The sequence below is a fragment of the Bos indicus x Bos taurus genome, chromosome 7, assembly GCF_003369695.1.
Source record: "Bos indicus x Bos taurus breed Angus x Brahman F1 hybrid chromosome 7, Bos_hybrid_MaternalHap_v2.0, whole genome shotgun sequence".
NCBI classification, from domain to species: domain Eukaryota; kingdom Metazoa; phylum Chordata; class Mammalia; order Artiodactyla; family Bovidae; genus Bos; species Bos indicus x Bos taurus.
In genome coordinates this window covers 105533896-105559361 of record NC_040082.1, presented here as the reverse complement: position 1 = coordinate 105559361, position 25466 = coordinate 105533896, and the positions used below count along the sequence as shown (strand labels likewise).

At 52.8% G+C, this 25466-nt stretch overlaps 1 protein-coding gene across 1 annotated transcript; it reads left to right on the top strand.

Annotated features, from left to right (window-relative positions):
- Nucleotides 1-407: 407 nt before the first annotated feature.
- LOC113896153 lies at nt 408-25330 on the top strand. Its single transcript, XM_027548272.1, is given in 4 exon segments — nt 408-3391; nt 12716-12844; nt 13940-21556; nt 21559-25330. Coding segments are annotated over 2 exon segments (11118 nt in total). The 5' UTR covers nt 408-3391; nt 12716-12844; nt 13940-14125; the 3' UTR covers nt 25246-25330.
- Nucleotides 25331-25466: the final 136 nt, after the last annotated feature.

Sequence of the window (25466 nt, the reverse complement as noted above, 5' to 3'; positions counted from 1 at the left end):
GACTCGGCGTCCGGGAAGAGCCTGCACATCTGGCGCTTAGCGAGCGCCATCTAGGCGCTCCTGGGCGCCGGGCCGACTCCGGTCGGCTTGGGTGGGGGACATTGGCGTTTGCAACCTGCCTTTGGAAATAGCGAGCCCGCGGGTGTCCCCTTTGCGTAGGAGGGACTGCGGGAGGGAAGCGGGGAGGCAACTCCAGCCCGAGACTGAGTGAAAGGCGGAAACTTGAACTTTCCGGGCTGTTGTCTGCTTGTCTCTAAGATGGGCAGAGCAATCTTAAACTTGTCCCATAAAGTTGTTAGGATTAAGAGAGTTTGTTTACAGAACAGGTCTTGGCTTACAGGTGGTGCTCAATTTAAGCTTGTGTTATCATTTGTTGGATGGGAAACCTGAATCTCAGGACCAGAAGAAAGGCTGTCTTCCTCCAAGCCTGGGGTGTGGGTAGGTTCTGTGGGACCTCCCTGTTAAAGCACTAACTTGAAATCCAGGATTTTTCAAGAACTTTCTGAAACACCCCTCCCCCAACATCCTATTCTCCCGTTTTGAAGAAACTAAGGTTCAGGGAGGTTGAGTGACTGTCTTGAGGTCACATAGCCTTCTTAGGAGCCCGTGCCGGGATGTATGGACCTTGGACCTTTCATCTCCAGAGCCTTGACTTCCAGGTTCCCCTCTTCCCCTGTCTGCTCTGGCCTTTCCTATTGTGGGGGCAAAAGACCCCAGACCTTGGGCTTCTGCCTAATTTGGGGTCCCTAGGGACTTGAGCTTCGGTGGCCAAGGACACAGGGCAAGTGAGTTTTGAACTCCAGTTGTGTACCCGACCCTGCTAGGGAAGGTGGGCAAATCATGCCTGTTTTACAGATAAGGAAACACATGCAGAGAAGGAAGGCCTTGTGCCCACAGTCCCCCTTGGCCATCAAAAGAGAGGGGCCTCCACCTACAAGTTCATTTTTCCTCCAGGTCACCCTGGCTGCCCACTTTTTAAGGCTTCGAGAGCTGCTTTGGGGTTTGTTTTTTAACCATGTGACCTCTTCTTGGTCCCACCTTCAGGAAGACGTTTCAGGAGAGGGGCCTGGAGAGAGAAGAGGGCTGATAACTGAGCTTGGGGTGTCCACACAGAGGGGACCAAGCAGAACCATGCCTGGGGGGCAGAGCCTCACTCTTCAGGAGACTTGGGTCCCAGCTTGAATGCCAGCGTGCTGCTATAACCCTCAGCCAAGTTCCCTTCCTGCTCTGGCCTTTACCTCCTGTGCTGTGAAAAAGGATGTGTTTCCTGTGTCCAGGTAACGTGTCTCAGGTCAGAAGTTGGAAGTGCTCAGGAGACAAAGAGTAGAGAAAGAGTAGTCAGGCGAGGTACACCCTGTGCAGCCTCAAATCTATAGAGAAGGGGGGACCCCAGGAAGGTTAAAAGATCTGCTGATGCCCCCTGAGATGTTTTTACTCACAGCACTTCTGACATCAAATGCATGTTTGTTTTCTTTTGTTTTATTTTTTATTTTTATTTTATTTATTTATTTTTTGCATGTTTGTTTTATTTCTCCCCATACCAACCAGTTCTCCAACTCCAGACACCAACTGGGTATCCTACAATTCTCTACTGGAGTTAGACGGGGCCGCACAGATGAAGAGTTCAAGACTGCCCCACTTCAGATACCGATCAGTCCTAGATTACAACCTGTACTCCTTTATTTTTTAATTAAAAAAAATTTTTACCTATTTATTTTTGGCCTCGCCGAGCATGCTAACCAGGATTTGAACCTGTGCCCCCTGCAGTGGAAGTGCAGCATCCTAACCACTGGAACGCTAAGAAGTTCTCTGCCCCCTGTACTTCTTAACGACTGACTATAAACCCGAGAGTTTCCACTACCCATTCTTCAGGTTCAGTAATTTGCTAAAACAGCTCACAGACTATTTCCAGTTGATTATAAAGAAAACAACTCAGGGACAAGCACGTGGAAGAGACGCACAGGGCAAGGTATGGGGGAAGGGCGGGCAGCTCCCCTGCCCTCTCCAGGTACCTCATCTTCTGAGCGTCCCATGTGTTCACCAATGGGATGAAATCACTGGCATTTGGGGATTAACTCAAAATCCAGCCATCTCTCCTCTCAGGAGGTCTGGGAAGTGGGGGCTGAAATTTACAACCACCTAATCACGCCTTCCCTGGAGTAGGAAATGGCAACCCATTCCAGTATTCTTGCCTGAAGAATCCCATGGACAGTGGGCTCTTCCATGAGGTTGCAAAGAGTAGAGCACTAAATGACTTCACACAGCACGGTCATACCTTGGTCTTTTTGGAGAACAGCCCCCATTCTGAAGCTATTTGAGTGCCTTGGGCCACTGCTTTTGTTATTAGCATACAAAAGACACATCACTCCGGAGTTCACCAAAGTTTTAGAAGCTGTGTGCTAAAAACCAAGGACAAAGATCAGATATTTCTTGGGACTTATCTGGTGGTCCAGTGGATAAAGACTCCATGCTCAGAGGGCAGGGAACCCAGGTTGGATTCCTGGTCAGGGAGCTAGATCCCACATGTGAGAACTAAAAGTTTGCATGCTGCAACGAAGACCCTGCACAGCCAAAAAAGGATCAAGTGTGTCTTACACCTTCCTGCTAAACGGCAGCACGGGGGCCTTTGACCTCCCTCGAAGGAGCCTCGGGGCTCGGTGGAAGCCCAGTCTTTTTACTAGCCTGTGCCCTGAAGGACTTTTTGGAAACCACAGATCTGACCCCTCCTTGAAACTTTTCTGGAAAAAAGGCTTTGACTGCACTTGGCCCTGGGCAGGTGTCTCTTTCCAGGCTCCACCTCCCCACCCAAACTGTTGCCTTTCCTTCTGGCCTCAGGGCCTTTGCACAGCTGCCTGGCCTGATACACTTCTTCCCTCAGCCACACAGCTCATCCACCTTTCAGCCTCTGCTGCAGGTGCCCTTATGGGGCTCCATCGGTGCTCTGTGCTTCTACTATTATTGCCGTGGTCACCCTGGATTTGTGTTTGGCTGTCTTAGGGCCTGGATAGGAGCTATCCTGGTGACTGCTGAAACAAAAGACCGAAGTTTAGTCCAACTGCCATGTCCCTGGTTTTGCCCAGAACCTCACCCACAGTGTGGAAAAGACAGGGTCTTTGGAGAGGAAGGCTGAGCATCCCCGAAGGCCTCTTGCTTCCATGTCCCCACACCCTGCAGGCTCCCCAGGGAGGCCAGCCAGAGGCCTGTGGGCCAGGCTGTGTGGCTTTGGCAGGACTTTGCTGAGCTGAGTCCAAAGTGTGTGTCAGCCGGGACCCAGCCAGCAGTGATTCACACCAGGCCTTGGCCCAGCCCCAGGAGGTGACTGGGGACGGTGGCCCCACTTCCCCTTCCAGGACTGTGGCTCAGGGCCAGTGCCCACTTTTGCCAAGCAGTGGTAAGTTCCCAAGGGGCCCTGGACCTGGCATTACCCTAAGGAGCCCCCATCCTCCACAGCGGGAGCCCAGAGCCTGTGCTCCTTTGCTTTAAACCCTCTCATGGCTTCCCTGCACCTTCTCAACAAAACCAAAGCTGCTATCCTCCTCTCTGAAGCCCCACCTATACAGTCACCCTCCCTTTCCTCCCTACCCTCCTTTCCCTCCCTCAACAGCTTTAGCACCTCCATGATCTCTATGGTCTTCCCTGGTGACTCAGACAGTAAAGAATTCTTCCTGCAGTGTGGGACACCTGGGTTTGATGCTTGGGTCAGAAAGATCCCCTGGAGTAGGAAATGGCAACCCACTCCAGTATTCTTGCCTGGAGAATTTCATGGACAGAGGAGCCTGGTGGGCTACAGTCCAGGGGTGTGGCAGAGTCTAACAAAACTGAGCAACTAACGCTTTCACCATGTTCCCTAAACGTGACCAGCTTGTTCTCACCTCAGGGCCTTTGCACGTGCCCTGCCATCCATCTGGGATGCCGTTCCCACAGCAGGCCCCCGGTAAACTCTTTTTCTCTCTCTGTGGGGTTCAGCCCATCCCACCCCCTCTTTGGTTTGTGAAATGATATATTTCCTTCTGAATCCAGTGGGCAAGAAATGTCACAGCCGTTAGCAAATTCTGGCTTCTAACTGTAAATGAGGGCTCCCCAAAGGGGACAAGATCCCTGCGATCCAGCAGCTTTCCCTCATGGTGATTGCTGAGGAGCTGGGTGGTGTGGGGTTGGGGGAGGATGCAAAAAGTAGCCCCTCGCCACACCTGCCACCCCTTACAGTGAACAAGGAAACAGGATTTGGCCCCACAGATGGCTGAGGTGCATAGGAAAGAAAGCATTTCAGTGAGCCCAGAGGCTTACATCTTTTACATAATGGGCTAAATTCCCTAACTTGATACCTGATTTTTCTTACTTCACAGTAATCTTTGATGTTCTGACTACTTGCTCCCTTTGTTGCAAACTTGGATATAGCCTGATTTCCCCTCCTGCCTCCTTGGAGCAGTTTTCTCAGCGCTACTGAGAAGCTGGCTCCCCGGCTTGGTGTCCTTAACATTCCTACCAAATAGAACAATTCTCTATTTACAGGTTGTGACTATTTTCTAGTCGACAGGTTCCTTCCTAACAGCTTCACACCCCTAAATTATTTGAGTTGTTTGTGTCCCCAGCACAAGGGTCCCAGCACAGAGTAGGTGTTGAGGAAATGCCCAGGGGCTGAGAGAGACTGAGGCCATCTCCGGACACACGAAGGGGGAGAATTTGGGGTCCCCTCTGTGCTCAGAGCCCTAACCTTTCTATTTGGGATGGGCAGGCGAGGTGCAGCAACCACCATACCCTTCAGCCCTGACCTGGGTCCTGCCCCCTCCCCCATCCCACTGAGTCAGCCTTCTAGAATCCCCTCCCATCAGGAACTGGTGGGGATTGGCCAGAAACTGGCGGTGAGTCACAAAGCCGCCCTGATACCAGCGCCCCAAGGCTGGCCATTCAGGCTGGTGGGTTCAGCTTCAAGGGCAGGTGAGTGAGGCTGGTGGTGGGCTTAGTAAGGGTGGGTATGTGGAGACCTGGTCATTCTCCCAAGGCCCCCGGGGCCTTCAGGGTCCTCCTGGGCCTTCCAGGCTGCTCTGAGAGGTGGGACAGCCCCTCACAGCGAAGGCGCAAGGGGCCCCCAAAGGCCTGATGGTGAGTCTGTCCTCCTCGGGCACCCAGCCTGGAGAGCCTATCACATTTTCTTGGGAACCTGGGAAGGTGGTCTTTGCTCAGGTGACATTTAATGGAGACCCCGAGGGGTTTACTCAGAATTGCCCAACTGGCCACTCAGCTCATGTGTCTGCGGCTCTTACTCCTTCTCGTTTCTCGACATCCTGTTTCTGTCACCCTGTCCTTCCTTTGTCTCGTTCTGATTGAGTTTATGGAACAGGCTGAATCATGCGGTTGAGGAAACCTCAGAACCTGAGATGGACCAATTCAGATCCTGAAGTTGCCATCTCCAAGTTCTGAATGCTGGGCCACATTCATCCATCCATCTGTCGGTCCATCCGTGTATCCGTCCTTCCATTCATTCTTCCATTTATCCATAAATCTCTCTGTTTTAAGAAAATATTTATTTGGCTGTGCTGGGTCTTACCTGCGGCACTCGGGATCTCTGTCTTCCTTGTGGCATGCACACTCATAGCTGCGGCGTGTGGGATCTAGTTTCCCAAACAGGGATCGATTCCCGGGCCCTCTGCATTGGGAGCACAGAGTCGCAGTCACTGGACCACCAGGGAAGTGTCCCCATAAGTATATCTGGGACACCTACTATATGTACTGTTCTAGACACTGGGACTCAAAAGCAGACAAAGGGCCCTACCTGGTGGTCAGCTCCCAGTCTAATGGGGGAGGCAAATAAGAAACGATATAAAGAAGTAAGACATGGTATGCTGGCTTCTCTGGACCTTCGTTTCCTCCTCTGTGACATGGAGACAGCGACCGTGCCGACCCCCAGGGGAGCCAGCCTCAGGCCACTTTGCCGTTATGAGTCAGTTCCCACTGATGCCCATTGTGCCTGGGCCTGGCCCATCTTGGGGCCAGATACTCAGACCATCACACAAGTGAAGTCAAAATGTCTAGTGGGAAAGGAGGTGGTGCTTGGGTCTTTGAAAACGAATTGATTGTGATCATCTCTGTCTTAAGGTATTTAGTCCATTACCATCTGAGTGATTAATATGATTGAATTTAAATACACCATTTTACTAGTGTTCTTTCTGTAGTCCCTGAATTTTATTCCTCCATCCTCCCTTCTGCCTTTTTTTTTTTTTATTATTTGAATCATTTTTAGAATTCTATTTTAAATTCTACTGCCTTTTTTTTCCTTTTTAGGGGCTGCTAAAGGAATTGTAATCCTTAACAAACATTAAGTGATAACTGAATTAGAGTTACTGTTGTTCTACTTCATCTAAAATGTAAAAATCTTCCAACCGTATAGGTCCTATTATTCAATAATTCAATGTTATTCAATGTTTATAGAATAAACATTGTTGTTTATTCTCTACTTTTCATGTGGAATACATCTGCTGCTGCTAAGTCACTTCAGTCGTGTCCAACTCTGTGCTACCCCATAGACAGCCTCCTACCAGGCTCCTCTGTCTCTGGGATTCTCCAGGCAAGAACACTGGAGTGGGGTGCCATTGCCTTCTCCGGTGAAATACATCTACATAGATTATAGATGCCGCAAGACCGTGTGTTAATCTTTGCTTATACTGCCATATGTGTTTTTTTCAAAGATGAAAATAATAGTCTTTCCTTTTTATGTGGGTATCTGTCATCCCTTATGTATTCTTCATTTCTCCCCAGATATGTCTCCCTCAAGTATGATTCTCCTTCAACTTGAAGAAGTTTCTTAGCATTTCTGCTCTAAAATCCTTGTCTGATAATTACAAGAACTGGGCCTCTTGGGGTCACACTCCATTGATAAACTTTTCTCATGAGAATGTTTCATTGTCTCGAGTTTATTCAAACTCATTTGTCGCCATTTTGGATTATATCCTAGACATTGCAAATGTTAAGTTGCGGACACTCTGGATACTGTCATAGTCTTCCAGAAGTATGGGTATTTTTGTTTTAGCAGGATAGCAACTTGCACTCTTTACCACATGCATCGCAAACTTTTTTCTAGTCTCTCGTACTTTGGCCTTATTTATGGCGTCATTAGGCATACACTTTTTTTTTGGTCTTTATGATGTCAAACATGTCTATCTTTTTCAAAGCTTTTGGGTTTCCTGTTTAGTTTCTTAAGAGCTCACTGACATACACACATAATAATAAATGCTCTTATAATTTTTCAAGTCATCTGAATTTTTTAGAATATGGTATGAGGTAGAGGTCCAAGCATATGTTCTTGCAGATAGATTGCCCTGACCATTTATTTAAACACAGAATTTCCCTCTCCTGAATTGAAATACATTATATCATTGGTATTTTGGTACATTGGTATTAATTTCTGGTTTCATTTTTCTATCCCACTGGTCTATTTCTCTAGTCACAGATGTGAGCCATACAGTGATTATGATGGCTTTTAAGTCTATACATCTGACGAGTCAAAGTTTTCTTATTACTGTTATTTTTTCTGATCTTTTGGGCTACTCTCACTTACTTTCCATCTGAATACTGAAAATATTTCAGTATTTCCAAAAAACACCACATTGAGATTCTAATCGGACATGAATTATGGTCTGTGAGTTGTGACATGTGTAATAATTGTTATAGGAATTCTTCCTTTCTGCTGGTGGTACATCAGGTGCTAGGGTGCCTGTAGTTTGTAACTTGCTTTTTTCATTTAATGTATGCTCTGATTATTTGCTTACCTCATTACACATTCCTCAAAATCACTTAAGAGTATTTTGGCCTCTATATGAAGGTGATGCAGAGAGAAAAGCCTCCAAGAGATCTTTCGTCTCTTTTCCTCGCCTTCATGTAACTCCTTTGGCTTTTGTGTAATATTTGTTCCTGTGAATTGTAGAGTTTTGGACATCACTATGAATTTTTTTTTTTCTCATTTCCATTTGCAGCTCGTTTTTTTTTGTATGCAGCCATGTGCCTTAGGGATGATGGGATATATATATACATACATGTGTTCTGTATGTGTATACAGATATGCTTTTAAAAATTAGAATCTCTTGGATCTTCTAACTGACAATTCCTGCTAAGCTCTCTTTTCAAACATTTACACTGATTGTCCAAGTCCTTGTTATCTTGCTTTTGCTGTAATTACCAAAAATAATGATACCCACAGCAAGGGTGGGCAACATCTTTCTCCCTCCTTTAGCAAAACTGACTTTAGAATTTCATTGTAAAAATGGCATTTGTTATGGTTTTGTGGTTAGACTTACCATTTTTAGGTACTATCTTATCTATTTTTAAAAATATTTATTATAAATAGCTATGGATTTGGGAAAGTGCTTTGGGGTGCTATTTGGAAAACGATATGGCTATCTTTTAAAGTCCTAGATGTAATGAATTACCTTGGGAATTTATAGATACTGAACTAATGTTACATCTTTAGAATAAATCCTACTTGGGTATAGTATTATTCTTCTGATAACTGGTCTTTTTTTTTTATAGAGTATTTGCATCATATCTGTTGGTGAGAGCTAGATTTTGATAACGTTTTTCTTTTTTCTTCTTTTTTAAAATGGAAATTACAAAGTTTTTCTTTTCCTTTTTTTATGGTAACTGGTGCCTCAGACAGTAAAGCGTCTACCTGCACTGTGGAAGACCCTGGTTCGATCCCTGAGTCAGGAAGATCCCCTGGAGAAGGAAATGGCAACCCACTCCAGTACTCTTGCCTAGAAAACTCCATGCATGGAGGAGCCTGGTGGGCTACAGTCCATGGGGTCGCAAAGAGTGGCCCACGACTGAGCGACTTTTCTTTCTTGCTTTCTTTTTTTATGAGTTGGTTTGTTGTTGAGGTATAGTTTTCTTTTTAAAGAAAAGTTTTCCCCCAGTTTTATTGAAACATAATTGACATACAGCACTGTGCAAATTTAAGGCGTATGGCATAATGACTTAGGTACATCATGAAATAACGATCACAAGAAGTTTCATGAACATTGGGACTTCCCTGGTGGTCCAGCAGTTAAGTCTCTGAGCTCCCGGTGCAGGGGGTACGGATTTGATCTCTGGTTATAGCTCAGTTGGTAAAGAATATGCCTGCAATGCAGGAGACCCCTGTTTGATTCATGGGTTGGCAAGATCCGCTGGAGAAGGGAAACGCTACGCACTCCAGTATCCTGGCCTGGAGAATTCCATGGACTGTATAGAACATGGGGTTGCAAAGATTTGGACATGCAATGGCACCCTACTCCAGTACTTTTGGCTAGAAAATCCCATGGACAAAGGAGCCTGGTAGGCTGCAGTCCATGGGGTTGCTAGAGTCGGACACGACTGATCGACTTCACTTTCACTTTTCACTTTCATGCATTGGAGAAGGAACTGGCAACCCACTCCAGTGTTCTTGCCTGGAGAATCCCAGGGACGGGGGAGCCTGGTGGGCTGCTGTCTATGGGGTCGCACAGAGTCGGACACGACTGAAGCGACTTAGCAGCAGCAGCAGCAAAGTGACTTTCACTTTCACTTGGAGAATTAATCCCACATGCTGCAAGTCATGGCCTTAAATAAATAAATAAATATATAAAAGAAATGTTTAGTGAACATCCATCATCTCATATAGATACAAAATAAAAGAAAAAGAAAATTATTTTCCCTTGTGGTGATAATTCAGAATTCAGTCTCTTAAATCTTTCATATACAACATACGACAGTATTTTTAAATCATGTTGTACATTACATCCCTAATATATATTTATCTTATAGTTGGAAGTATGTACCTCTTGACTGTCTTCATCCACGTCCCCCTCTCTCTACCCACTCCCTCCGGTAACCGCAAATCTGATCTCTCTTCCTATGAGTTCATTTGTTTTTGGCTGCAGCACAAGGCACGTGGGATTTTAGTTTCCTGACCAGGGACTGAACCCGAGATCCCTGCAGTGGACGTGTGGAGTCTTAACCCCTGGACCGCCAGAGAAGTCCGTGTTGTTTGGTTTTGAAGTGTAATCGACACACAGTGTTAAGTTAGTTACTGGTTTTCAATTTAGTAATCTGATGTTTCTGTGCATTAAAGCATGATCAGCACGTAACACTGTTTTAAAATACTCCATCAATCTTTCTGTGTTTGAGTGAGGAGTGAGGGAGGCCAGGTCCCCACATCATATCCTCCTGCCAGCTTGACTAAAAGTCAAATTCCAATTTTTTAAGTTAAATTTTGTTTATTAAAGTACCCCTTGAGACTACTCCTCACACACACACACACAATCACTTGTCAATTTAATTGTTTATCCTTCCAGATTTTTTAATGTCTATTCCAGTGTGTGTGTGTTGTGTGTGTTTGTATTTTTTTAAAAGTCAAGTCCTGGGACCTCCCCGGTGGTCCAGTGGTTAAGAATCCACCTTCCAACGGAGGGGATGTGGGCTTGATCCTGATCGGGGAACTAAGACCCCATATGCCACGGGGGCAGCTGAGGCGGCACACCGCAGCTACTTAGCCCACACGCCCTAAGTAGAGAAGAGCCTGCCTGCCACTCTAAGACCTGATGCGGCCAAGCACGTGAAGAAAAGAAAAAGGTCAAGTCCTGTGCGCTTGTTGTTTATAACTCGCATTTTTCATTGAAGCTATGCTCTGATTATTTGCTTATCTCCTTACATATTCCTCATCATCACTTATGAGTATTTTGGCCTCTATATGAAGGTGATGCAGAGAGAAAAGCCAGGCCATATTTTCACAATCCAAAGAAAGCTACGTGACTGGCCTCCCAAGCCCCCCCATGTCCCCTCTCAATCACCTCATTTCTGTATTTATTTTGTTTCTTGGCTGTGATGGGTCTCCCTTGCTACGCACCGGCTTTCTCTAGTTGCCGTGAGCAGGGGCTGCTCTCTGTTGTGACGCGAGGACTTCTCATCGCGGCGGCTCCTCTTGTTGTGGAGCACAGGCTCTAAGTGTGTGGATTTCAGCAGTTGCGGCACACAGGCTTAGTTGCTCCTTGGCATGTGGGAGCTTCCGGGACCAGGGATCAAACCCGTGTCCCTTACCTTTCAAGGTGGATTTTTAACCACTGGATCACCAGGGAAGCCCCTGTCTAGACTTTCAATAGCAGAGCTTAATTTCTTCTCTTCTCTTTTGTATGTCCTATAACTGGAGGAACCAATTTGTTGTCTTTTATGTTCAGGTTCTTTCACTCAAAACAATGTATGTGAGATTCCTCTATACTGTTGACCGCTTTCTCACTGACATGTCAAATAAAATGCATTGATTTATAAATAGGTCGATATTTTTAATTCTATTCATTTATATTAATATATTGATAGATATACAGTTGACTTATTCATTATTCTGTTGATGGACATTTGGATGGTTTCTGGTTTGGGGTGAGTGTAAACACTTGAACCTCCTGAGTATATTCATCTGAGTAGAATTGATGACTTGTCTTCAAGATAGAGATCCAAGTGGTTGTAACTTGTTTCCCTTTTAAATTTTACCTATTCTGGTGGATCTGGACACCATTTCTTTTTTAAACCCTTTCTTTTCTTTTTTAAAAATATTATCTGACTGTGCCCTATTTTAGCTGCAGAATGCAGGGTCTTCAGTCTTCCTTGAGTCATAGAAATTTTAGTTGTGGCTTGTGGGATCTAGTTCCCTGACCAGGGATTGAACCCGGGCCTCCTGCATTTAAGCCACCTCCCTGCTGAAAAGCATTGTTGTTTTCAGTTTTGACTCTCATAAACAATACGGTGATAAACATCCTTGCGTACCCTTCCTTATACACTTGTTAACTGACCCCCTAGCAATCACCTTTTTGGTTATTTCCAGGTTGTTTTTTTTTTTTAGGTACAAAATAACACTGATACATATCAAATCTATGACCAAATGGACCTACAAGATAACACAGGGAACTATGCTCAATATCTTGTAATAACCTATAATGAAAGAGAATGTCAAAAAGGAATATATATGTGCCTCCCCTCATGGTCCAGTGGCTCAGACTCCAAGCTCCCAGTGCAGGGGACCTGGGTTCAATCCCCAGTCAGGGAACGAGATCTCATATGCTGCAGCTGAAGTCCCCACGTTCCACAGATAAGACCTGGTGCAGCTAAATAAATAAACTAGCACAAATAAATATTCTAAGGAGGAATATAGACGTGTATATATAACTGAATCACTTTGCTATATACCTGAAACTAATACAACATTGTAAATCAACTATATTTCAATAAAAAAATTTTTTTAAAGGAATAAACTTCCTTGCACATTCAGTTTTGGACTTAAAATTCTTTGTTTTTGATGTTTCATTGTTAATCCAAAGACATGAACATGGAGGAAATTCACTGACAGTCATAGCCAAAATGCCATTTTTTAAAAAAAAGATTTATTTATTTATCTGGATGCACCAAGACTTAGTTGAGGCATTTGGGATCTAGTCCCCTGGCCAGGGATCGAACCCAGGTCCCCTCCACTGGACCCAAGAATTAGCCACTACATTAGCTACTAAACCACTAGGGAAGTCGCCCAAAATACCAATTTTTGATGGTGGCTTTACCCTACTCTTTGACCTGACTGTTATTTCTCTAGTTTTACCTCTGAATAAGTGAACTTTGCAGTAACAAAAAAGGTTTTGTTTTGTTTTTTAAATAGAATTAGTTTTTTGGGGTTTTTGGGGTTTTTTTTGGTTTTCACATCTCTTCATTTTGGTCTTGGGGACAGAGTCAGCCCAGGGCAGTGTTGCTGCACATTGCGTGGGATGAAGGGCTGAAGGCTGCTGCTTCTTGCAAGCTGGCTTCTGAGACTGCACCTTCTTCTCCTGCTCCTCCTCCAACTCTATGATCTTCCAAGGTATGAAGTCTGTGGTCCCAGCCAGAAGGGGGGACTCCTGTAAAGAAAGTGTCTTATGCTCCAGGGCTGCCTGAGTGTCTGAATACTCTGCACCGGGATACTTCTGAAATCTAGTCACCTCTTCATTTTTTTCCTGTACCCATCCTTCCATCTGTCATTGATCTATCCATCATCTATGTTATCCCCCATCTGATCCATCCAGCCATTCGTCAATCCACCTCCTTTTCATTGATCTCTTTACCAATTCCTTTACCTTTCGTCATTCACTCACTCATTTATCTACTCATTTCCATCTATTCACTCACCCACTCATCTATCCTCCATCCCTCCATCTATCCAACTATCCTGCTACTCAGACACCCATCCATTTATCTGTTTATGCTCTCATCCATCCATCCATCCATGCATCCATTTCCTTATTTACTGATCTGTTTGCCCATTCATTCATCAACTTCATTTACTCACCCATTTTCAGCCCAAACTCTCTTATCTGTTCCTCCAACCCATCCAATATTCATTCATCCACTAATTTATCCCTTCAGGATCTAGTCATCCATCTATCCATCCAACCTTCAATCTGCTCCCCTATTCCTTTTCAGCCAAGCTAGCCACTCAGAACATCTACCTTTTCACAACTGGGAGCCCAGGCCCTGTGCCTGAGATGCGGCCCCAGAAATGAGTCAGGCTTGGTTCCTACCATCTAAGAATTCAGAATACCATCAGTCAGTGGGAAAAAGCAAATCACACCATGCACACGGACACAGGCAGGATATTTCCAAAACAGTATGATCAGTGCTGTCCTTATAGTGTGTTCCAGATACAGAGGAAAGTTGAAGAGCAGGTAGGTGGTAAGGCGTTCAGGTGAGAATGTGCCCTGTGTGCTGATGTTGAAGTAGCCACAGGATGATGTGGCCTGGGTACGAAAGGGCACCCGGGCATGTGACTGGGAAGGAGTACCTGCCAAGTGGAGGAGGAAGATGGCAAGATCCCAGGAACAAGAACATGTAGGTTCTGGGGGTGAGTACCCGCCCCCGCTAGGAGGCCTCCTGTCTGCATGACGCTCCTCCCTGACCACCTCCCTACTGCCCCCCACAGGCAGAGCCGACCCGCCTAGGAACCAAGACAATGCAGCAAGCAACACAGCTACAGGTGTCACCCAGTGGGCAGAGCTCCTATCAGTCCATCCCCAATTTCCAAGATAGAATGGGGACACTGTGTTCACAGCTACAGGCGTCACCCAGTGGGCAGAGCTATCAGTCCATCGCCAATTTCCAAGATAGAATGAGGACACTGTGTTCACAGCTACAGGCGTCACCCAGTGGGCAGAGCTCCTATCAGCCCGATCCCAGTCTCCAAGACAAACCGGGAACACTGCATCCACAGCCCCAGAGCGAACCCCCTGCCTCCAAGGAGACCCTTCTGGAACAGCCTGACAAGGACAAGACGGTGGCTCGTCGTGTCCCTCGCCTCCGCGCTGTGGTGGAGAGCCAGGCCTTCAGGAATGTCCTGGTGGATGAAATGGACATAATGGTGTCCCGCGCAGCCACCCTCATTCAAGCCTGTTGGAGGGGGTACCGCCTCCGGCAGAAGCTTATCTCGCAGATGATGGCGGCCAAGGCCATCCAGGCGTCCTGGCGACGCTTCAACACCAGGCGCCTCCTCCGGGCTGGCAAGGCGATGGAGAAAAAAGCGAAGGTGGAGGAACGCGACATCCCTTACCACCCGCCCCAGCAGGTGCGGTTCCAGCATCCGGAAGAGGGCAAGTCCCTTCTGGCCCAGCCCACCATGGTGAGCAAGGAGACCCAGTTCCCTTCCTCTGACAGCCTGGCCGCTTATACCCACCAACCGGCCCTTTTGCAGTCCCAGGGCATGTCACCGTCTGGGACGTGCTCTGCCGGAAGCCCCAGCGTCACCTTCCTGCCACACCAGACAGTCGCCATCAAACTTCCATGTCCCATGAGTCTCGATGCGAAGTGCCGCCCATGCCTGATGACAAGAACCGTCAGAAGTACCTGCCTTGTCCAAGTAGAAGGGGACCCAATGAAGACCAAGCAAATAACTTCCAGAGCCAACAAGGCAGGAGCCATGGGGCCACCACCATCTGCAAGGTGCGCCCAGGCAGTTCAAGGACAATTCAAGACCCAAACCCAGGTCCACACGGAAGCAGAGGTCCTCAAAATGCTACCTCAGACAGGCCCAGCGCCTGTGATAACCAAGACCCTCGCCCAGCCAGGGCCCACTATGACCATGACCAAGACTCCCTTCCAGATGTACCCGGCAGCCACGATAACCAAGACCTCGCCCCAGCCTTGCCCGGTGCCCATGGTAACAATAGCCAAGACCCCACCCCAGATGTACCTGGCAGCTGCAATGGCCAAGATTCCACCAGAGACAGACCCAGCAGCCCCCATGACCAAGACTGCAGCCCAGACATGCCCGGCGGCCACCATGATCAAGGCTCCACTCCAGTCGTGCTTGGCAGCCATGATGAACAAGACCCTACCCCAGCCATGCCCGATGTCAACTGTCACAATAACCAAGGCCCCACCCCAGGTGTACCCCCAAGGCCCGGTGGGCAAGATCCCACCTCAGATGTGCCCACCAGCCACGGCGACCAAGACCCCACTCCAGTCATGCCTGGCGGCCATGATGAGTAAGATCCAACCCCAGCCATGCCCAGTGCCCATGATAACCATCACCAAAACCCCACCCCAGCCCTGCCCGGTGACTCAAGGGACCAAGACCCCAGCTGCAATGCGACCAACAACCTCCACGACCAACACTACACCCCAGACACGACCGGCAGCCACGATGACGAAGGCCCCACCCCAACTAGGCCTGCTGGCCTCGATGATCAAGTCTCCAACTCAGACACGGCCTGCGGCCACAGCGACCAAAGTCCCGCCCCAGGCGTGTGCAGTGCCCTTGCTGACCAAGACGCCACCCCAGACGCACCCAGCACCCACGGGAACCAAGACCCTACTGCAGACATGTCAGGTGGCTACAGCGACCAAGACCCTCTCTCATCAGATGCTCCAAGGAGCCACGGTGGCGAAAACTGCTCCTCCCCAGACGCGCCTGGCGGCCATGATCACCAAGACTCCAGCTCAGTTACGCTCAGTGGCCACCATCCTCAAAACCCTGTGCCTGCCCCCGTCAGCAGCTGGAAACCTCAAGCCTCCGTTTTCAGCAGCGGCGACAGCTGGAATTTCCGACACCTCATCCCACACATGTCTAAGTGGACCAAAGGCCAGGGCCACGGTGAACGCGAGACAGGCGACCAGGGCGGTCAAGGTCTCGTCCCGCTCATACTTGACAGAGGGAAAAGTGAAATGCTTTCCCCCGTCGCATCCGGGGGCTGGGGCTCCCAAGCCTCCAGCCAGGCCTCCTTTGGAAGGCGAGAAAATCAAGGCCTTCTCCCAGAAACAAGGGAAAACGGAAACCACGTCTGACACCAGTATGGCCATGGAAATGCCCGGGGATCTGACCTGGGCAAAAGTGGCGAGCGACAGGAACAAGTGGGCACATCCGAGGACGGACATCTTGAAGGTTCAATCCCAGCTGTATGGGCCTGCGAGAACCGCTGGGGCGCCTCTGAGCACATGTCTGCCTCAAGCGCAACTGGCCCCTCGTTCAACCACAGGCTCGCCTCAGGCCCATCTGCTGGCCGAGCTGACTAAGGCCCTGCCCCAGGAGCACGTGTCTGCCAAGTCGACCATGGCCCAGGGCCAAGGATACCCACAAGCCCAACCCCCCGCCGCCGTGGCCCAACCACACCTGAGTGTGTGTCTGTCTAAGACGCCGTCCCAGGCACACCTGCCCGCCAAGCTGATGAAGGCGCAGTCCCAGGCACAGCTGACCACAGCAGTGATCAAGGTACAGTCCCAAGGGCATCTCCCCACCGGATTGACAAAGGCGCAGTCCCAGGCCCAGCTGGTCACAGATACAGCCAAGAGCCTCTATGCGGCCCACCAGGCTGCTGAACTCAGCAGCAAGACGCAGTCGCAGCCACTCCTGGTGGGCTTCAAGGCTTCCACCCAGCCCTGCCAGCACATTGGCGCTCTGCCCCGAGCCAAGCCAGAAGACAGACTGACCCAGCTCCCATCCCACAGCTACGTGCAGGGCAAGGCCACCCTGGGCCTGCACCAGGGGGCCTCTGAGACCCAGAACATGCTGGTGCCTCTGCTGGCCTCTGCTGGCCACACCACGTGCAACGCTGAATCCTGGGGGGACGGCAGGGCTGCCCGGGCCCAGCCGTCAACCACCAGCGCACCCCCGCCCAGCCAGGAGGAGCTAGCGGCCTCCCAACTCGCCTCCCTGTGTGCTGAGCTGGCCGCCGTGCTGGGCTCGCAGGAGGACCTCCGCGCCCTGCTGGCCAAAGCCCTCTCCCAGGGGGAAGTGAGGGCGGCCCTGAACCAGGCCCTGTCCAAAGAAGTCTTGGGAGCCACGATGGCCAAGGCCTTGCCCCAGGGCATCCTGGGCACGGTGCTGGTGAAGGCGCTCTCCTGGGGCGAGCTGGGCACCAGCCTGTCCCGCGCACTGTCCCGGGGCGAGCTGACTAAGGCCATTCAGAGCAGACTGGCGGACGTGCTTAGCAAGGCCCTGACGGAGGAGGAGCGCGCCACCTTGAGCCAGGCCCTGTGTCAGGGTGAGCTGGGTGCAGTCCTCAGCCAATCTCTCTCTCAGGCGGCCCTGAGGTCTGGAGTCGGCCTCCCCAAGGCTGCCTCCAAAACGATGGGAAGTGGGATGACCGTGATGCCGGCCCCCGTGGAGGAGGACTGCAGGGGGAGCCTGTCGGCCGCGTGGGGGCCCAGCCTGGGCCCCATGAGACTACAGCCCAGCAAGGTTAGGGTTCCCTGGGGTGGGGCCTGGGAGGGTTTTGTCACAGGCTGGCCGTCCGGGCTCTTGGAAGAGAGGGGGGATGGGGCTATGCTCGGGGGGTCACCCTGCTCATCCGTGGTCTCTGTAGGTGCCTCCTTGATTGCTGGGGTGATGACCATTCACCAGTATCCCCCTATTTCTGCCCCGGGTCCCACTCTGTCATGGGAGACGGGACCCAGCAGAAGCCCCTTAAATCTGTACCTGACCCTCAAGAACTGTGAGGAAAGAGTGTGCCTGCACCCCAGGGTGAGGGAATTGGCATCAGCCCTTGGCCCAATGGTGAGTGATGTGGACCCCAACTTGTCCAACCTGCCCCACCAACAGCCGGCCTCCGGTCTGTGGCAGCCACTCCTTGCCAATGGCGTGGGCCCGAGCACCAGCCAGCCGTCACTGGCCACTGGCAGCTCAACCACAAGCACCCACAGTCCACACATGGTCAGCAGGGTGGCCCCACACACAAGGGCATCCCCAGGGGAGTGCAGGTTAGCACCGGGCAAGCTTCCCAGCACCACAGGTCGTGGGAGCGGCACCCACTCCCACAGCTGTGCCACCAACTATGGGGGTTCTGTTTGCTGGTGTCAGCCCTCGGGGATCAGCAGGGCATCCCCCGGTGGGGGCCAACCCCAAGGGGCCAAAGTTCCACAACAGCTACCTGTGGTCCCCAAGGAGACCGTGCAGAGAACACGGTCCCCGAATCATAAACGAGGCTGCAGGGGCCCTAGGCAGGTGACCAAAGAAGCGACCCCAGTTCCGCCACAGGCCGCCACAGTGAGCAAAGCACAAGTGCATGCCCCCAAGGCCTGCGTCATAACCCCAGGTCCCTGGCCCGGTTCCGTGGCTCCTGGTCGTTGCTGGGCAGCCAAGCGAGGGGGTCAGGTGGATCCCGGTCTGTTCCAAGTCTCCCCAGGCAATAAGCTGACACCCACCCTTTCCCGAACAGCCATCCCTGGGAAGGAGAAGAATCAAACACGGGGTAGCCTTTCCAGGGCACATGGCCCACAGGAGCGGATAACTGACCATATACCTAGTGAACTGGTGGCCACTATGCCACAAGGTCCAGACAATGACCTGTCCAGAAGCTTCTCCCAGGGCTGCACAGACTACGGCCTAAATATGAGCAATTCCCAGAGCTCGCTGCGCAGCTGCGGCTCACTCGGCCTTTCCACCATGTCTGTGGCCAGCATGGCCGCTGTTGACGTGGTGGACGAGGAGGCCTGGGAAGCCAGCTTGGACAGGGACTTTGATCTAGATGCTCTCCTCTCCGCAGAGGCCGTGGAGAGGTCCCAGGGACCCAGGAGTGTGGAAGAGACTGAGGGAGCAGGTCACAGGCACCTGGCCCCAAGCCTCCATGACCAGTCTTCTGTAGACTCAGAGCTGATCCCCATTCTACAGCATAGCTCACTGGCCAGTCGCATGACACTGAGTGTGCACTGGGACTCAGAGGATGAGGAAGACATGTCCTCAGATCAGAGTTCCATGAATCTGAAGGAGAGTTTGTCGCGGGCACCCTATGGGACTGTGTTGACCAGAAGTTTGTCATCGAGTAACGTGGTCCCTACTGTCTATCAGCAGCCGGCTGTGGCTGGTAGTTTGACCTCATGCCTATCTCAGCCTGTAGTAGCCAGTAAGGTGGCCTCAAATCCAGGCCAGCTCTCTATGGCCAGTAGAATGACCAGCAGCCTATCTGAGCCATCGGTGGTCAATAAGGTGACTCCCAGCTTAGGCCAGATGTCCAGGACCAAGAAGGTGTCCCTCAGCCTAGGCCAGCCTTTGATGGTTGAGGGGGTGGTTCCCAGCTTTTCACAGCCACTGATGGCCTGCAGACTGGCCCTGAGCCTCGCCCAGCCATCTATGACCAGTGGCGTGGCGTCTAGCCTCACCCAGCCGCCTGTGACCAGTGGGGTGGCCCCTAGACTAGCCCAGCCACCTGTGACTAGTGGGGTGGATCCCAAGCTCAGCCAGCCACCTGTGACCAGTGGGGTGGCCCCCAGCCCTGCCCAGCCACCTGTGACCAGTGGGGTGGCCCCCAGCCTCGCCCAGGCACCTGTGACTACTGGAGTGGCCCGCAGCTTAACCCAGACATCTGTGACTGGTGGGGTTGTCCCCAGTCTAGGCCAGTCACCTATGAGCACTGGGGTGGCCCCTAGCCTAAGCCAGCCATCTTTGACCTTTGGAGTATCTGCCTGCCAAAGCCAGCCATCTTTTACCAGTGGGATGGCTCCTAGCTTAGGCCAGCCTTCTATGACTTGTGTGGTGGCCCCCCGCCTAGCGCAGCCATCTGTGGCCACTAGGGGGACCCCCAGCCTGGCCCAGCTACCTGTGATGAGTGGTGCAGGTTGTGCTATGAGTCAGCCGAGTTGGGCCCCTAGGGTGAGTCCAAATCTACCATCCTCGAGGGCGAATGCAGTGACTCCCAGTCAGCATTATTCGTCCTTTGCCATTGAAGTCACCTCGGGTGCACCATATGCATCAGTGGCTCATGGCGTGGGCCAGGGTCTGAGCCAGCCAGCCGTGTCTGCTAGGGTGGACCCACGTCAAGATCCTCTGACGGTCAGAGGAGTGGCCCCGCATCCCCAGGTCCCTGAGTTCAGCGAGGTGGCCCTGGGCTTTCATCAGCTGCCTGATATTGGTGGGAGGCACCCAAGAGTAATGGAACAACCTGCTGTCATCGTTTCTGCTCCAAACCTCTACCAGGCGCCTGTGGCCAGTGGGGAGGACTCTTGTCTAGGCCAGGAAGCCAGTGTGTCTCTGTTGAGGGGCATGTCTGTGAGCAGATCCCAGGGTGCCACAGCCTCCGAAGTGCTCCCAGATGTGTCTCGGGGGACTCTGGCTACTGGCATGTTCCTAAGTATGTCTCAGGTACCCATGGCCCCTGGCAGAGCAGGGAGGGTGGGCCAGAGGAGTGTGGCTACCGCCATGGGCCCAAGCCAATCTCAGATGAGCAGGGGCATGGCTCCCATGACATCCTGTGCCTCTGTGGCTGCTGCCCCTTTGACTCATGAATCGGCCAGGATGGCTCCTGGCTTCTCTCAGGCTTCAGTGTCCAGTAGACTGGGTGTGAGTTCGTCTGAGTTTTCCGTGACCAGTGTGGGCCCCAGCATATCTCAGGTCAGCGTGGATCTTCCAGTATCTCTGGACCACCGGTGTCCTTCTGTGTCCACAATCTCCAGCAGTTACCAACAAGCTGATGTTATCAGCCAGCAGCCTGCAATGGGCATGCCCAGTGCTGTGGCCCCAGGTTCTATAGCCGGTGGCATGGCCTCTACTCTCCCCCCAGGGTCCATGATCAGTGGCCTGGGCCAGAGCCTTCCTCCAGGGCCCATATTGAGTTGTGTGGCCCCCAGCCTTCCACCAGGTTATGTGGTCAATGGTGTAGTCCATACTCTTCCCCCTGGGTCCATGATCAGTGGCGTGGGCCTGAGCCTTCCCCCAGGGTCCGTGATCAGTGGTGTGGGCCTGGGTCTCCCCCCAGGGTCTGTGATCAGTGGCCTGGGCCTAGGCCTTCCTCCTGGGTCTGTGATTGGTGGCATGGGCCTGGGCCTTCCTCCTGGGTCTGTGATTGGTGGCGTGGGCCAGGGCCTTCCCCCGGGGTCTGTGATTGGTGGCGTGGGCCAGGGCCTTCCCCCGGGGTCTGTGATTTGTGGCGTGGGCCAGGGCCTTCTCCCGGGACCTGTGATCGGTGGCGTGGGTCAGGGCTTTCCCCCAGGGCCTGTGATTGGTGGCATGGACCAGGGCCTTCCTCAAGGGCCTGTGATTGTTGGCATGGACCAGGGCCTTCCTCCAGGGCCTGTGACTGGTGGCGTGGGTCAGGGCCTTCCCCAGGGCCTGTGATTGGTGGCGTGGGCCAGGGCCTTGCTCTAGATCCCATGAGCAGCAGTGTAGCCCAGGGCCTTCCTCCAGGGTCTGGGGCAACTGGCATGGCCAGAACTGTGCCTATGAGTTCTGTGGCGACTTCAGTGTCCCCCAGTCTGATTGCAGCATCTGGCAGTGACGGGAAGAAGCAAGGTCTCTCGGTGAAGCCGTCAGCTAGTCTAAGTGCTCCGGACCTGCTCTTAGATTCAGTGCTAGGTGCAGTGGACTCCAGAATCCCTCCTTGTCCTGTGAACTCTACTGTGGACACAGCATCTATGCCTGGGGGACTGAGTCAGAACCTAGTTCTGGAGCCCATGGCTAGTACAGCCAGTCCACCCTCCACAGTCGGAGGCGTGGCCCCGAGCCTTCCCCAGGGGTCCCTGCTGATTGGAATCTCTCCTCGTCCATACCATGGGGGCCTGGCAGGGGAAGGGTCCACAACCACCTTGCAGGCATCCCATCCCCCTGGCCTGGCTCAAGCTCCCCTCCAGGAAGCTCCTGGCATGGCTGGTGGAGTATACCAAGTGCCTTCGGTTCTGCAAAGAGCCTCACAGTTGAACCAGGCCATTGGGGTGGTGACGGCATTTGAGACCACAGATCCCAAGACTGTGATGAGGCCAGAGGACCCGGGCAGGGCTCCTCCCCAGGGGTCCGTATCCAGGCAGGGGTCCGAAGTCCTTGCGGCAACCCCATGGATATACCATAGTCCCCTGGCAATAGACACTGACTACAGCCAAGAATTCCCTGTAGAGAATGAGGCTCTTCCCAAAGACCAGAGGCCGCTATTGGAGGAGGTAGCTCCCGGCCAAGCTAAGTCAATGCCCAGCAGTGTGGCCTCTGTCCTTCCCCAGTCGCCGAGTCTTGCCAAGCCCTCCACGGTCAGTAGTGGCACCCCAACCCTGCAGCAGAGGTCAGAGACCAATTTGGTGGCCCCTGGTTCCCACACTGCGGCTGCCAGCCCCAGTGTGCAGACGGTGCCCATCACGGGCACTGGGGCCCCACTGGCTCACCCGCAGACTCCAAGCTCTCACACTACACTCCGGAGCCTCTCGGCTTATCAAAAGGCTTTGGTGGCTCATATACTGCCTCAGAGCCCCTCAATGACTCACCAGTCCCGTGGGATCATGGCTTCTACTGGAGTCTCAGGGTCACCCAAGCCGACCCATGACAATACTGCGGCCACCGGTCTACACCCAGGGTCTGTGGCTTGGACGGGGACCCCAAGAACTTCCCGGAGGTCACAGCCACGTGTTTCACCTCATCCATCCCTGTTTAGAAAGCTGACGTACAGTGGTTTCCAGAAGGAAGCCATTCCCAGTGCACCCCAGAAGACAGCGGCTGGCGGTCTGATTCAGAATGGCCACAGGCCCCTTGGCCCTAGAACATCCTTCAGGTCCATGCATGCTATTTCTGTACCAGAAAAGCCAGACAGTTCTGCAGCTGGGACTGTGCCCTCCGGTCAGGAGCAGCAGGATGCCCCCAAGTCCTCGCAGAAATTTCCTAAACATTCCCTGCATGCACCGCCAGCCTTAACGCCAATAATCCACACTAATGAGCTGGCACAGGGCATGGCCAGCTCTAAGCAGAACCCTGGGATTCGGAGGGTGTCTCTGGGTTATGAGTCTTCACCGAGGGGTTCCCGGCGGCCCCTTTTTAGGCAGGAGTTGCCGCAGGCGTCTCCAATTTCCCTTAGCTTCATGGCTCCTGCAGAGAGTCTCAGGCCATCCGTGACTCCCGCTGGCGTTCTTGGAACTTCTGTGACTCCTGCTGAGAGTCTCAGGGCGTCCCTGACTCCAGCTGACCATCTTGGGGCATCCCTGACTCCGAGTGACAGACTTGGGGCGTCCCTGGCTCCAGCTGACCATCTTGGGGCATCCCTGACTCCGGCAGACAGTCTCGGGGCATCCCTGACTCCAGCAGACAGTCTCGGGGCATCCCTGACTGCGGCTGACAGTCTTGGGGCATCCCAGACTCCAGCTGACCATCTGGGGGCGTCCCTGACTCCGGCTGACCAACTTGGGGTGCCCCTGACCCCAGCTGACAGTCTCGGGGCATCCCTGACTGCAGCTGACAGTCTTGGGGCGTCCCTGGCTCCAGCTGACCATCTTAGGGCATCCCTGACTCCGGCAGACAGTCTCGGGGCATCCCTGACTCCAGCAGACAGTCTCGGGGCGTCCCTGACTGCGGCTGACAGTCTTGGGGCGTCCCAGACTCCAGCTGACCATCTGGGGGCGTCCCTGACTCCGGCTGACCAACTTGGGGTGCCCCTGACCCAAGCTGACAGTCTCGGGGCATCCCTGACTGCAGCTGACAATCTGGGGGCGTCCCTGGCTCCAGCTGACCATCTTAGGGCATCCCTGACTCCGGTTGACAGTCTCGGGGCATCCCTGACTCCAGCAGACAGTCTCGGGGCATCCCTGACTCCGGCTGACCATCTCGGGGCATCCTTGACTCCAGCTGACAGTCTCGGGGCGTCCCTGACTCCGGCTGACAGTGTTGGGGCATCCCAGACTCCAGCTGACCATCTGGGAGTGTCCCTGACTCCGGCTGACCAACTTGGGGTGCCCCTGACCCCAGCTGACAGTCTCAGGGCATCCCTGACTCCAGCTGACAATCTGGGGGCGTCCCTGACTCCGGCTGACAGTCTCGGGGCATCCCTGACTCAAGCTGACAGTTTTGGGGTGCCCCTGACTCCAGCTGACAGTCTCGGGATGTCCCTGACTCCCGCTGTACTCCAGGGCCCAGAGGACACTGCCATGTCTGGTGGCCAAGCGAGGAATTCTACCATCCCCAGCATAGCAGTTGGGCCCAGGGGCAGCACCGTGGCCCCTGGAGGCGCTTGGGAGCCAGCTGGGGGCACTGTGCCCTGGGATGTCGTGGGCAGCAAGGCAGCGGTGGACCCCAGACAGCCGAGGGAGTTGGTGGCATCAGTGCAGGCTGTAGAGAAGATAATCATCCACGCGGCGGTCATCATCCAGGCGTGTGCACGAGGCTTCCTGGTGCGCCGTACCATCAAGGTGTGGCACCAGTGGGCCATCATCATCCAGGCTGCCTGGCGTGGCTACTGTGTGCGGCGGGACCTGGCCCGCCTCTGCCGAGCTGCCACCATCATCCAGGCTGCGTGGAGAGGCTTCGTCATCCGCCAGAGCCGCACCCAGCAAATGCTGCTCCAGAACGTGTGGGCTAAGACCGGCAGTGGGGCTAGGACGACGTCTGACCACCGCTGCTTCCAGTCCTGCCAGCCCCATGTCTGTGCTCTCTGCCAGTCCCTGACCTCCGGACTCGGAAGCCCACCCAGCGTGGTGATGCTTGTGGGTTCCAGCCCCCGCACATGCCACACGTGCGGCCACACGCTGCCCACCCGGGTGGTGCATGGCACGGGCCGGGGTGCTGCCAGCCAGGCCGGTGTGCCACGGGGCTGCCTGACCCGGTCAACCGCCCAGAGCCTTCGGCGGCCACCCCATCATCAGACCAAGGCGGCCACGGCCATCCAGTCTGCCTGGAGGGGCTTCGTCGTGCGTCGTCGGCTGAAGCAGCAACAGGACGCAGCCAAGATGCTTCAAGCCACCTGGCGCGGCCACAGCACCCGGGCCTCCCTCACCACGGACGCGCTCCTGGGGCCAGAGGTGTGGGACAACTCACGACACACGCAGTGGCCAGGCGTCTAGGACCTTGGCTTACTGGTGGGGGGATGCCAGGGGAGGGGCCGCATGGCTCTCTGGGTTTCATGAATAAAGCCCTCCACAGCCTGGATCTTGGCCTCCTGTGCGTGTGGGCGTCTTGGGCATGGTGTGGGGTGGGAATCTGGGGGCCCTAGAACATCCTGAACCGGAGGGGTGCAAAACTTTCAGCCACGCCGCAGGCACCTGGGGTCTGTGCCTGGAATCTG